Source organism: Gossypium hirsutum, chromosome D09, assembly GCF_007990345.1.
Source record: "Gossypium hirsutum isolate 1008001.06 chromosome D09, Gossypium_hirsutum_v2.1, whole genome shotgun sequence".
NCBI lineage: Eukaryota > Viridiplantae > Streptophyta > Magnoliopsida > Malvales > Malvaceae > Gossypium > Gossypium hirsutum.
In genome coordinates, this window is record NC_053445.1 from 37,284,320 (window position 1) to 37,299,244 (window position 14,925).

At 36.0% G+C, this 14,925-nt stretch overlaps 1 protein-coding gene across 1 annotated transcript; it reads right to left on the reverse strand.

Annotated features, from left to right (window-relative positions):
- Positions 1-7,265: 7,265 nt before the first annotated feature.
- On the reverse strand, positions 7,266-13,131 carry LOC121220855 (DDT domain-containing protein PTM-like). The gene is given in 8 exon segments (XM_041100520.1): positions 7,266-7,736; positions 7,844-7,968; positions 8,077-8,365; positions 9,120-10,284; positions 10,558-10,804; positions 10,807-11,219; positions 11,783-12,792; positions 12,905-13,131. Coding segments are annotated over 7 exon segments (3,540 nt in total). The 5' UTR covers positions 12,613-12,792; positions 12,905-13,131.
- Positions 13,132-14,925: the final 1,794 nt, after the last annotated feature.

The following is a 14,925-nucleotide window of genomic DNA, read 5'->3' on the forward strand; positions in this document are numbered from 1 at the left end:
CAATTTTTTTTTTCATTTTCAGTTTTTGTTCTGTCCATGTGATAATAATTTCAATTATGTTGAAATTATTTTCACATGTCAAATTTTCCGGAAGAAAGTTTAGTATTAATCAGAATTCTCTTTATTTTTTATTAATAATTCGAATTTGGTAATTGTATACATTACCAAGATTTTGCCATTCCATTAGCATTTGGTATGCCTTGTTATGTCAAGCCTTCCTCATGTAATCTTGGAGATAATAGTAAATGGCCTATGTCGAAACCGTTTTTTGAAAAACAAAAATTTTAGTTGTCGACTTTTAAAACAAAACTGGAGTCGCCACCGATCTTTTATTAAGGTGTGATCGGGTCACCTTAAAAATTATTTTGGTCTACGAATTTTGAGAAAACGAGTTTGGGAGTCGGTTACGCACGAGGAAGGGTTAGCACCCTCATGACACCCAAAATCGGTACCAAATTGATCATTTAATGTCTTAGTGTCGAAAGTTAAAAAGATTTTAAAATAAGCTTGAATGATGAAATTTGTAAAAGGATAACAAATTGTTCAAGTCATGTAAAGAAATCGAGTCCCAATACGTCAGGGTACAATTCCTCATAATCCCCGAACTTTGAATATCACTTTTATTTCATGCGAAAATATTCATTTCGAGAAAGTAACATGCCACACCCAATACGTTAGGGCATGACAAGTTAAGTTCCCAAAAATGATTTTTATGCTCATGCATTTTGAATAAAGAATATCCTTGGTTATTTAAGATTAACAAAGAAAATCTGAACCCAATATGTTAGGGCTCAATTTCCTTCGAAAATCTCAAGCTTCGAACATTGCTTTTATTCAAAAAAAAAACCTTTGGAGTGAGAAAATAACTTTGATGTATGGTTAAAACCAAAACATATTTTCAAAAAGGGAACGTTAAAAAGGTAATGTACAATATGATACAAATACTTTAATTTATAGCATATACGAATAAATATTTACAAATATATATATACAAGTACAATATAAACAAGTAAATTTACAAATATGTGTACACATATATTTAATGCACATATACAAAGATACATATAAAAAAAGATGGAATGGAGCATATCAATCAAAACTAATAAAAATGCATGTATATATATTTGAAAATCGTGAAAATAAAATAAAAATATAAAAGTATGTATATGTATATGTATATGTATATGTATTTACAAAATTGAAAAAAAAGTATATATATATAATATAAAGTATATGAAAGATTTAAAAATAATAAAAACGTATGTATGAATATATGCATATATTTGTAAAGGTTTAAAATATATATACATATATTAAAAATATGCACGTATGTTTTATATGGAAAGAAAAATATGCGCACGTTCATGTATAGAAAATATAATAATTATAATGATAGTAAATGATATAATAATAAATAATGGTATAAATGTAGTAATAAAAAATAACTAAAATGGACTGAACTGAACTAGAACGAAAAAAGGGGGCGGATTCGCAATAAATAAAAAGGAACCAATTTGAACGCACGAACAACAATGGGGGACTAAGAGGGAAATTAATCCCACCCTCCAAAGCGCTGCGCAGCAACTTGGATTAAATTGAAACAGTAACAAAATATGTTGCGAAATTTAAAAGAAATAAAAAAACAATTTAAAAACACACAGAATCGAAAGGACTAATTGCGAAAATATCCCATTAAAAATAAAAAGGCGGATAGTATAGGCGAAACGGCACCGTTTTGTTTATACTATTAAAACAAAAATTTTACTTTTTAAAAAAAATCTATTTCATTTTTCTGTTTTAAAAAACAAAAAAGGGGAGGGGGTTTTCTCTGCTAGGGTTTTTTCTTTAACCCAACCCCCCCCCAAAGCCACCGCAACCTCCACAGCGGATTTGAGGCCCCTCTCTGACTCCGATTAGGGTAACAAGCAGGGTTCCTTCCTCGCAGGTAAGTATACTCTCTCTTTTCTTTTCGTTTATTGTTTATTTTAAGAAACAAGTAGGAAAATAAAAGAGTAAAAAAAAGTAAAAAAAAAAAGGAAAAAAACGAAGCAAATTTTCACCTTCAAAATTTGTTTTCTCTCTTTGATTCTTTGTTTTTCAGTATTCTTTTCAACACAACATCCCCCCCTTTCATAAATTAATCGGCTCCTTTTATAGCCGAGAAATACAAACTAAAATCAAACGAATCCCTAAAAAATCCCGTCTCTTAATCGGTTATCCTATTTGCGTGCTGCTCGTGTTTGTTGCAGGTATGGTTGTGGAGAAAAATATGCGCGACACGCGTGGAGTAACGTGCGCGACGTACGGGGGCGACGGGCGCGATGTGCGGAGGCTGTTGCGGGCGTGGCTGCTGTTGAGAGCGGCGGCTGGAGCAGAGAAGCTAGGGCTTCTTTTTTTGGTTTTAGGCTGATATGGGCTTGGGCTAGGGTTAATTTTTATTGGGCCATACGGGTTGTTGGGTTTTGTATATTTATTTGGGCCCGGGCATATTTGGGCTTGTACAGTTGCCCCTCTTTGCTCGTTGTCGTGTAACGGGAACAGAGCAAAGACTAAAAGCCCAATTGTGCCTGGTCTTACTAAGCCTCGACTTCTTCAATGCTTCATTTATTCAGGTAGCATCATTCCTTCCTACTGCATCTTCAGAGTTATAGGAACCAGTGCTTCGATCCACTCCACTGCAACGTCAGGGAGATAGGATTTGTACCTTGTAGCTTCTCAAAAGAACAAAATTTGCTAACTTTAGTCTGCTCCACTGCAACTTCAGGGAGATAAGACTTATAACTTCAACTTGTTCTGCTACGACTTAAAGATAAGTCTGATGCGATCTGCTCTACTGTAACTTCAGAGAGACGAGATCTGTGGTCTTAATCCACTCCATTGTAACTTCAAGAAGATTGGATTGGTTACTTCTGTCTACTCCACTGCAACTTCAGGGAGATAAGACTTGTATCTTCGATCTACTTCACCACCAGTATGGGAAGACAAGATCTGCTTACTTCGATCTACTTCATGCCAATACATGAAGACAATATCTACTTTCTTTGATTTGCTTCTCTACCAGTATGGGAAGGCAAGATCTGGTATGCCTGATCTACTTCACGCCAGTACATAAAGACAGGATCTGCTCTCTTCGATCTACTTCGCCACCAGTATGGGAAGACAAGATCTATATATTCGATCCACTTCGCTACCAATATAGGAAGACAGGATCTGGTATCTTTGATCTACTTCACGCCAGTACATGAAGACAAGATCTATTTTCTTTGATCTACTTCGCCACCAGTATGGGAAGACAAGATCTAGTATCTTTAATCTACTTCACGCCAGTACATGAAGACAAGATCTGTTTTCTACGATCTACTTCGCCACCAGTATGGGAAGACAAGATCTGGTATCTTTGATCTACTTCACACCAGTACATGAAGACAAGATCTGCTTTTTTCGATCTACTTCGCCACGTATGGGAAGACAAGATCTGGTATCTTTGATCTACTTCACGCCAGTACATGAAGACAAGATCTGCTTTTTTCGATCTACTTCGCCACCAGTATGGGAAGACAAGATCTGTATATTCGACACGCGCGGAGTAACGTGCGCGACGTACGGGGGCGACGGGCGCGATGTGCGGAGGCTGTTGTGGGCGTGGCTGCTGTTGAGAGCGGCAGCTGGAGCAGAAAAGCTAGGGCTTCTTTTTTTGGTTTTAGGCTGATATGGGCTTGGGCTAGGGTTAATTTTTATTGGGCCATACGGGTTGTTGGGTTTTGTATATTTATTTGGGCCCAGGCATATTTGGGCTTGTACAGCCTAAGTACAAACTAAGCTTTTGGAACTACGAGGGTCCAAGGGATAATTTTTTTTTATTTTGTTAATATATGTTTTAAAACTTTCTAAACTTTTCCAAGTTTTTACTTTACTTTTTAAATTTTTAAAATTTAGGTCCGATTGTTAATATCATTAAAAGTTGATTATTTTTACTAAAATAATATTTTTGAAATAAAAATTAATTAGTTGATAGTGAAGTAATAAAAATAGAAACGACAGTAATTTGAAGTAAAAGAATGAGATGTTATTATTAAATTTTGTTGTAACACTTTGATACTGCTGAATTTTATTTATTTTTAAATTCCATTACCGTACAAACATTGAAGAAATAGTAATAATAGATGAAACAAAAAGAAAGAAAGAACTATTAAGCTCTGTTTAATTTGTAGTTAACATGTTTAAAATTAGGGAATTACTTTGGTTTTTTTTTAATTTATACAAAAATAATGCCAATCTGATAAGCAGCACCAAAAAAGAGGCAGCATTTGCTTATCTTTCAAGCTCTTCTTCTACGTAAACATCTAAACCTTCCCTACCATTCATTGTAAACTCTTTTTTTTTCTTTTCTTTTAAAAAAAAATCACAGACTGATCAAATCAGAGGAGAGTCTCAACCAAAACGCAATTGCAAAACCTTCGCCTCAGAAAGATGGCACAGCAATGGGCATAAGGATTCTTCCTCCCAATGCATCCATCACCTCCATAATACAGGTGTCACCTGTAGGCTGTGCCTAGCTTTGCCTCCCCTCTTCTAAAAATTTAGACCAACAAAATACAGAGGACAGATCTCAAACTTATAAAACATCAGGCTAACTACCGCCATTCTCGGCATCGGCCACACCTCCAGTTGTTTTCTGAAGATGACGACTCTTCCCAAGGAGAACAATGACTGTGCATCAAAAACCCACATACATCACAATAGAGTTCAGGTGCAGGATCATTCAATAGACACACATGACAATGAAGTGCAGTCACATCAGCCTCCACTTGATTATCAACATCCTTTGCCGTTCCATCAGTTCCATCATCAGATGCTAGCAGCTCCGTAAATGAGAAATACGTCTGTGGTTCAAACTCCATATCCTCATAGTTGACATTTTCATAATCAAATATCAGCTCACCTTCAGGACCCCCATTCCCAGGAACATCCCATTCTGCAAATGGAATAGCTGAATCCCCCTTGGGCACTGCAAAATCATTAGGTTCAGGATATGTCGACAACTCAACATGTTCAACATCACCCCCTGCAAAACCATCCAACTCCCCTTCCCGCTTTATATGCCTTCTGACTGGTAACTTCTGCGGCCCAGGGGCAGAAGCAGTATTCAACTCAAAATACACTTCTGGAATGTTCTCCGTTATTTGCTCAACTTTGGAAAGGGAGAAAACATCAGGATCATTAACATATACAAGCTCATCCTCTGTAGAAATTATTGGAGTGACAGGACTACACACTTTAATGTCCGAAATAGTTCCAAGATCAGAGTCCAATGCTATACTTCCTTGTCCTTGTTTCTGCAACTTCCCTAACCGTTTCTTGCGCTTTTGCTCTCTAAGTTCAGGGGCCATGAAAGGACACTCAGGTCCTCTTATCCTCCGACACTTGCAACATTTGAACCCAACCACATCAGAAATCCTTGACTCCTCAAGTTCAACAGCATCAGCATGGTACCACTCTGAAAAAAATTACAGATATGCATCATGACCTAAAAGATCAAAATAATTTCTAGAGGAGGAAATGACAATAAAGATCAGTAGCATACTTCTGCAAGTTTCACAGTGAATATACATCAGATCAGAGTTATAGGGTTGTCCACACAGCTCGCATTGAGGCTTCAAAAAGTGGTTATCTGAAACACCCCTTGTGAGTATGTTTGCCAGCCTGAAGTCGATTCCAGTTTCATCACTGTTCCTTTTCCTCCATATGACACCCCAGTTACACAACTTACTTCGCTTCGATGCTAATCGAGAATGAGAAGCAGATTGCTTTGTATCAGAACTTCTTTCCTGAATTTTGACAGAATTCTCCTTGCTTCTGATAGAGGACAGTTTCATGGGTTGAGTAGAACTTTTAACCGGCATGCCTTTGGAGACTGCTGGTGCACTGCGACAGTCTTGTCCTTGCAAGGGCAATAGAGTGGTAGGAGACTTAGTATTGATTTCATTTCGAGCAAGAACTCTGGCATTGTAACACTCCTTACAAATGATCAAGCACTCAACTTTCCCATTCATAACTGTTGAGCTTAAAGTACAGTCCTGATGACAATAACCTGATCACAAATTGACAAAGCAAAATAAGACGGACATTCAAACCAAGCTCCCAACAAAAATAAACGATCCCACAGAGAAAAAGCTCCTGGCGGGTAAATTTTTTGTTTCAATAATTTTGGTATATTACTAAAATGGCTGTATCTCATTCATGTTTAAAAGAAATAATAATCTCACAGGAAATAAATGAGTTTGTATAGCTATTCAGTTGACTAAATAAGAGTCAAGATTCACGATTACCACTTTAGGCCCAGACAAGAACAAGTAATGAAAAGATAAATTATTAATAATAAAACAGCTTTCCACAAGGGCGCTAATGATCTGATATTGATGGTTCTCCCCTGAATCTAAGTTTTTCTAGGAACAAATTCACTTTGTCAGAACATAGGATCAAGTTTCCCTGGCTCAAAACTTACCAAAATCAATCAATTGCTAGTGAAGTCAAGAAATTTCAACAGTGTAAGTTTCAGATTTTCTTCTAACATTTCTATTTAGAGTAATTAATCATGCAATTCTTGAAAATATTTTGGAGTAAAAGCCAATCAAAATTATTAAACAGGATGATCAACTTCCAGACTGCAACATTACAGGAATTCTCCTTGCAAGGAAAATGTAAATCAAAACCAAGAAGTGCAAGGCAGATTATCCCCCACAAACATGTGAATCACAAACTTACTCTCATGAGCATTGAAAAAGGAAAATGGAACGGAAATACCAAGAGTCTACTAAAAATTCACAAACAAATGAAGACCCATAAATAATGGAGAGGCCCTACCCTAGCGTGACCTTTCTCCTTGATCACCTATAACAGAAGGCTAGTCTTTTTGTAAATTTATAAGTTTAATACTTAATTGCAAAAACACTAAGCAAAACAACCGGATTATACATTAGACAGGCGGTCAATTGAGAACACGTGAAGTTAGAACATAAGTCTGATATACAGATGCTGAAGAACATTAGAAGAAATTAGTTCAGGGACCCCTAAGACAAAATTGGGAAATAAAGTATAATTTAGAATGAGAGTCTAGAATGGTTAGCATACCTTGGCATGTGCCACATTTGACTGCATTCCTGATGATTGCACAACAGAAAAGATAAATAAGATTAGAGCAAGGAGGTGGAGAAAATAGGAATTTCAATATAAAAATATATGTATTCGACAACCATGTAAGAAGATTACCTCAATAAAACATCCATTTGACAAGAAGCACAAGAACACTTCTCTGATTTATCTCTTTTAGATATCAGATATGCAAATATATTCCTACGGGAAGCTTTCAACTGCCTTCTTTGTAACTCGGATAACTCACTTAAAGGCTTCTTAACTGGTGGAAAAGCAGAAACACTCTTTCTTTCTTCATATTCTTTGATCAAATATAAAGGAATGTATGTTACATGAAACCAATATTTCTCCTTTTCATCATCAATTTTCTCGATGTCAACTACATTCTTCATGACACGTGAAGGAAGGTGCTTTTGATTTCCAAAAGCAACTCCATATTGGATCTTGCTTTCTACAGTTTTCTTATCACATATAATTGCATTTCTAAAAACATATGCTTCTGTCTCCGAACCTTTTCCATCTGAGATGTTATGCTCAGGACGAACAAGATCATTCCATCTCACATGAAGATCTAGGTATCTAACCTGAACCAAAGTGCAATTAAAATTTTGTTAAACTTCCTCACAACCCAGTGCACTGTTGGAAAAAGGGTTACATGAATGGTTCATTCAAATGTAGTTTAATGACAAACCTGAAGTGCAAGCTGCGCTGCATTCTTACTCCTTTTTACTGCAGCTCTCCAAATTAATTGTCTGCTTCTTTTAGGAATCTCAAAATCATCAACATAATTAATACCAGAAATCTTTCTCACACCACCTAATAAGTCACAAAATCATAACTCTATTTACTTTATTTATTTTCACCAATTTTACTATTATAAAGAAAGCAAATTAGATTTCTTTATTTCATAGAGGACAAAGATACCTTGTTGTGCAGCTTTTCTAACCATTGAGGCAGGCAAAATTGCTTTCTGGAACACATGGGTTGACAACTTCCCTCCACGCCACCAGTCAATACTTTTACCATCACAGTCGTCAGCTGTAACTTCAGAAGCAACAGACTGCTTCCTACGTCGCCTTCCACCTGGCCCACGCTTTAGAGGGAATCCCACAGTGAATGAAGTGCTTTGAATCACAGAAGAATCTACTAACCAATCATCCATTAGCTTGACCCAGTCCAAAGAAAGAGCATTAAGAGAAATGTTCTCCTCAAGCTGAAAATGTAAATCAAAAGCCAAATCAACCAAAATATAGAGAACATATAGATGCTGATGATGCATATCATCTACTACATCAGAAACCAAAAACCACATCTACCAAGAGCAATCAGTCATACAGCTCATGGCTTCTCATCAAATTTCATGTTACAAGTTCACATGGGTTTGCATGGACCTTTTAACCAAACTATATATATTTTCGCAAGAAATTTTTTTATATAAATGGTTTATCAACTAAAGATGAGTTCAGAAAAAATGTGAGCAGGGAAAAGAAAGCAAAATAATCAAGTGACCTTAAATTATTAGTAGTTGAAAAGCGAACAAGAGTGAGGACAGACTAGACCAGGGATGAAAAAAGCATGAGCAAAGAATAAATTAATCATAAAATAGGAAAATCTATCATCACCCCAATAACCTGGTAAGCCAACATGAAAATTAGTAAGATCTGACCATGATTTAGTTAAACAATAAGATAAAATTAATAATACACAATGGAAAATTACCAAACTCAAACCTTCCACATCAATTAAGTCCTAAATTAATCCAAAATTTTATAGCACACAGTGATTGCAAATAAAAATTAGTTAAAGATAACACGTTCTTCGGTTCCTGGTTGACAACATGCCAGGAAACCTTGACAAGGGGGGGATAAGGTTAAGGTGATATTAACAAATATGTAAAACTCATATCAAGCAAGAGTGTTAATATGTAAAACTCACATCAAGCAAGAGTGTTAATATGTAAAACTCACATCAAGCAAGAGGACTTTTATCGCTCTACAGGTTGAAGCGTCTTCTACTTTTCTACGCCATTGTTTCCTATAATCTGGGTTTAAGAAGGAGCCAGCTACAAGACCACGTAAAGTCTCCTCCATGTATAAAATATATGTCACAATGCTAGGAAGACTACCCTCTCCATTCTTTAAAGAAGGAAGGCCACCAAGGATCTTATTGGCACTTTTGGTGGCAGTGGAGACGGCAGAATTCAACATGCATCCCCTCTTGCTTAAACCTGGGACCTTACAAGAATGACACCAGCCACACCTTTCCCTTGGGATATCCAACAACTTCTTCTCAGCATTTGGCCAGAAAAACCGTGAGGCTGCTAATGAGAAAGCTTTAACTTGCAGCAAAGTGCTACTAGCGGATGTAACTTTCCTGGCACTGCCTGATCTGTTTACCTCAGAAACCTGACTTTCCTCTGATGAAAGAACAGCCAGCTTTGCAGCTGCAGTAGCAGCAAAATGCCCATGGTTATAGTGATTTACATAAGCATGTGGTTTAAAAGAAATTCCCATATATTGATAATCAACTGCATAATTTCTTGCATCCCTTCCAAAACCCACATGATTGCCCACTTCTTCTGATATGTGACCATGACTATGGAGGCATGATCTATCATCGTCAACTAACTTGGTGGTTACATCAGAGCAGTTGCTGCTAACTGAAGGAGCAGACATAGCAGACTCAATATAAATCTGCTCAGACGGCTTCTTATTCATTGGAGGATGATCCTTCCCTCCCATTGCCCCACCATTGCTAAGAGAGCAAGTGAGGTCAGTTTGGTTCATTGCAAGCATAGAAGCATCCTGACATGAAACTCCAACATTGCTTCCACTGAAGCTGCTTGCATTCTCAACATCAACTGAACCCAAAGCTTTATGACTTTCCTTTCCAAAAGGCAGAGGTGATCCAGTAGAAAATTTTGCATCTTCCTTCACGTTTGCTACATTGCCGCCCATTTCGAGTGGAGAAAAAATATTTTCTGGGACATTCCAATAGCGTATAATTGCTTTGCATATATCAAAGTATAATGTTCTATGTTCAACGGATGAAGAAAGCACCTGGAGGACTCTGGGAATGTCATTCAGATTGTAATATCTGACATATGATTCAGTATCACGGGGAGCCTTCAGCCTGCAATTATCAATTTTAAAATTGTAATCAGAAATTTAGAACAGATTGGAAAGCTAACCGGAGAAAAAAATGAGGCATCAATGTCATGCATATTGGCAACTTAGCACACCAAGCAACAAGTCGAAGGCAGTGGAAAAATGGACAAACAACTTCACATAGTGAAACTCTCTTCAAATGATGAGACATTTAAATAATAGAAAAAAAATCAGGAGATTGAACATACAAACAGTAATTGTTACTAGCATAAAATAAAAAACAGGTTTAGAAGCTTACACTAGCAAGTGATACAAGTCTGCTCCTCTAAGCGAGGTGTTTAATGCAATTGCTGGTCCCATTTTATCAATAACACATTCAGGACAATACCAGGGCCCTTCAGGTATATGCATTTTGACGACACCTATACATCTTGTATGATAGGCAGATGGACACCCATCACAGCAAAGCAATGTCCCATCCATGCCACAAAGACGGCACTCATCACTATTTCCGTCTACATCAGTATCAACAGCAGCAGTCCCCCAGTACCTCTCAAACCCAAAGAACATGTCCTAGAAGATGACTTGACCCCATGACTTTCTGCATTAATCTCCATTGCCTCCTTTCCCTTGCATGCTGAAGTTTTAGAATGTATAGGATGGAACTTTCTAGGTCCTTTTTCAAGAGAATCAGTCACAACAGTATCAAGATCTACTCCTACTTCCGTTGCCTCTCGCATGTCAATTTCAGCTCTCACCTCTGCATAATCTAATACATCATCACATAGAATTTGTAGAATCATCAGCTTTCTGGTCACAGATAAGGAATAGTACTCTCTCTCAGCAACATCTTCATAAAATCCTTTCCACTCGGGTCCTCTTGCATATCCCATTATCACAAAATATTGGACCAGATAAGCAGGCCAAGTCAGTGTATCGAGCAAGCTCCAATCAAGACACCTGCAGATAAAGAATGTAACAATTATAATTATTATGAATATTCATGACCAAAGTGAGAACAATATTTTTTTTCTTTTTTGGTTATCGGCAGAAGGTATTATGCTGCCCTGGAAGTTTGAACCCAAACATATGTTCTGCTCCAAAGAGGGATCAAAGTCACTCAGTTGGTAGGAAAAAGTGCATTAACTGGATCATGCAATTACCTGGCACTTCTAGTCACTCATAAACCACACAATTTTCTTTTCAAGGAGAGATCATAGCTAATCAACCATAATTTTTTTTGGGGGGGGGGGTGCATCAATTGCATCATTAAAATGACCTGGTACTTTTAGTCACCATAAAGCACACATAAACTCACGGAGGATTGGAACAAGTGTTAGTTTTCTTTAAATTTTTAAGAGCTAAGTACTATCTTGCATCTTTAGCAAGAAAAGATAATAGTATGGTAGATTGTGGTGAGAACTATATTTTTCATGGAGCATCCCAGAAAAAAAGCCTTCAAACCATTAAAACAATATACTAATGCCTAACTATCTATGATGTGTGAAAATGGATAAACATACCTCAAGCATTTTGATGCAAGCTCTGAGCCTTCTGAAGAGATTGTTTCAAGATGACAACTCAATGCTCGCATCAAAGCAACATGAACAGCATCAATCAAAGGGTTTGGTTCACAGCAATTTAATGACCCCACAAAATCATCCAATCCAAACGGGCTCAAAAACAATATTATGCTGAAGGACCTAAGAAAACCATACACAGAAAATAGATTCGAAACGCACTCCTCTGGCACACCAATTGTTCCTGAACCAGGAGGCAACAGAGGTGGTGGAATAAGAGGAATTTCAGACTCCAAAGACAATCCCCTGTCGTGTGCATGCTCACAGGAATCACTTGAAGAATCTGCATCATCCTCTTGCTCTCCATCATTCTCGATCATCATCTCACTAACAGCCAAACTTTCCACGCCATCAGCCTCATTTTTTAAAACTTCCGCTTTCTTCTTTTCCTCCTCCAATTTACTCTCCTTTACAATCCTGTTTAACACTAATTCATCCAACCTAACTTTTCTCCTACTCAAATCATCATCGAAATATGAATCTTCCAAAACCAACTCTCGAAGTTCCCCACTCTCCAGATCCTCAAAATCACCATCCTCATAGTCTACTCTATACAATCCAGTGTCATAGGAAACAATCTTCCCTAAAAATACACTTCCCCCAAATTCTTTCAACACGTATCGACCTACAAAGGCCATGGATCTTGTCTCCAACACCCGTTTTTTAGTTTTGGAATTATTAGATTTCGTATCAGCAACAGCACTTTCATTTTCTTCTTCTGGTCGCCTACGTTTCCTCGGCCTACCTCTAGGCCGTTTTACGATAACCTCCATTGACCGACCGACCCGATAACAGATCGAATCGACCCCTGGATTTGATAAACCTAGTTTCCAAACAACCCACTAGGGTTTCCAAAAAATTCCTTTTATTTCCAGAGCCTGATGTTGCCTCTCTTTTTTTTTTCTTCTGATTTTTAGTGATCTATGGCTCGCAGAGGTCCTTTAGAAGAAATTCTAAACAAATATTGAATAAATCATTTTTTTAAATGATAAAAAAATCGGAGAAATAAAATCAGAGTAATTTTCAATAAAAAGTAATTATGGAGGAAGAACTATGGAGAGATACCTGGTTAGGGTTTTTTGATAACCGCCATTGAAATTGTCTTCTGAGATTCTAGAGATTAGAGAGAAAGATAGAGAGATAGGGAGTCCTAATAGCAGTGAACAACGGCCTCTTTTATCGCGCGTGAGAAAAGTGAAAAGTGGGGAGTGGCGGGCTCGGTTTTTTTTGAGTTATCGATTTGAACTCGTCCGAGTTGGGCCGTGAAATTTAATGATTTTCTTCTGCACCAGATTTTATATGGGGAGATATTTTGTGCGTACATGTTATATGTTATATGTGCTTTTTAATACTCTCTATTTGTATTTTTAAATTTATAATATTTAACTTTTTTAAATTGATTTTAAGCAAGTGAAAATTAATAAATTTTATTTTAAAGGAATCAAATTTGTACTTTTATACTTCCCTCATGTTATATTGTTATTATAAACTTTTGATTGCTCAAATTTGGTTAAATACTACTTGATATAATTCATTAAAAATTTCATTTTATATAATAAGTAAAATAAATAAATTGTTGTCAGGATCAGAGTAAATTAATCGATTGAACTACTTAAACTTAAAATCAATGATCCGATCAATTTAATCGATTAAGATAAATGAAAAATCAGAATCGTTTTGGATCGATAAAAAAGGATAATAAATCAAAGAGTAATGATGTCTTTTATTTTTTTTTTGTAAATATGATTTTTTTTCTATTTTTGAATAAATTTTAAATGTTTTTAATGAAATTTTAAATTATTATTATTTTAAAGTAATGGAATTGTCTTGTTCAACCAGATTGATTCTTATTAGCAAAAAAATACATTTCATTTAATCGTCTAGTATTTAATAAAAAATTAAGAGGTTATTGAAAATTTAAACTTCATAACTTAAAAAATAACATAAAATTAATTTGTATTTATTGAAATTGACTTTTGATTAGTATTGAGTAAATTATCAAAGCAAAATTATGTGCATGGTTCACAGTGTAAAAATATATCAGTGCACGATAACAAAATTCAAACCAAGTCCACCAAAAGCAAAATGGTCATGACCTTACACAACTCAGTCCAACATCTGCTCTAAGATTAAAACTTAGGACTAATGGTCGAATTGACTCAGTGTATAAACGAGGCAACTCAGAGGTAGTTAGACTCATGCATGTTTTAAATGAGTCGAAGCCCATTCGGCTTTTGCTGCTCTTCTTTTGATATTCAAGCGGGTAATCGGGTCGAGTAAAATTGAAAAGATACAAATACACAACACAAACAAAATTATGATGTGGCGGGAAAATTTTTCCCCGCCCTTTAATGGTTTTTCTCGCCATTTTTTTAGGGGATATTAATATATTAATAAAATCAAACAGAATGTTGTAACACATATTTATTGGTTAAATGCACCCCAAACATCTTAACAGCCTATTTTTTTTATATTTATGATACGTATTACCATATTAGTTAATCAATCTGACACAAACAAAACATATTACACCGTTTACTAAAATCATAAAATTCACTTGTGATATTATACAAGTATCAAATAATCATCAAGGAGAATTATTGTCACTTCTACTAGTACAAAGCCAAAATGATGAGAGAGTTGATTTTTTGATCTCATTAGTATATATTTAAACACAATTAACTCGACATGAGCACAAAAAGATTAAATCTTGTTTGTTAGGTATCCCAAGCATCATACTAGAGGATTGTTGCCCGTGGAACAAAAGACTTTGTGTATGATGGATGTCGACGGCAATGTGCAAGGGCAAAGTTTTATTTTTGGGAGTGTCAATTGGGTTATTAAGAAAGTTTTAACGAAAGATGATTCTCCGGACAAAGGTGATATGGAGATAAAATCCTGAATGAGCAACATGGTGAGGGAACTTCTAGTAGGTAATTCAATTGATTCCATAGATAAGTTGTTGAACTCTTTGGATAATTAAATAAGAATGTAGATTCGAACGGGGAATATGATATTGGACTATTAGATGGTGATGTATTGATTAATGTAATTAATGGAAAAAAAGCATGGCTAAAACGCTTATT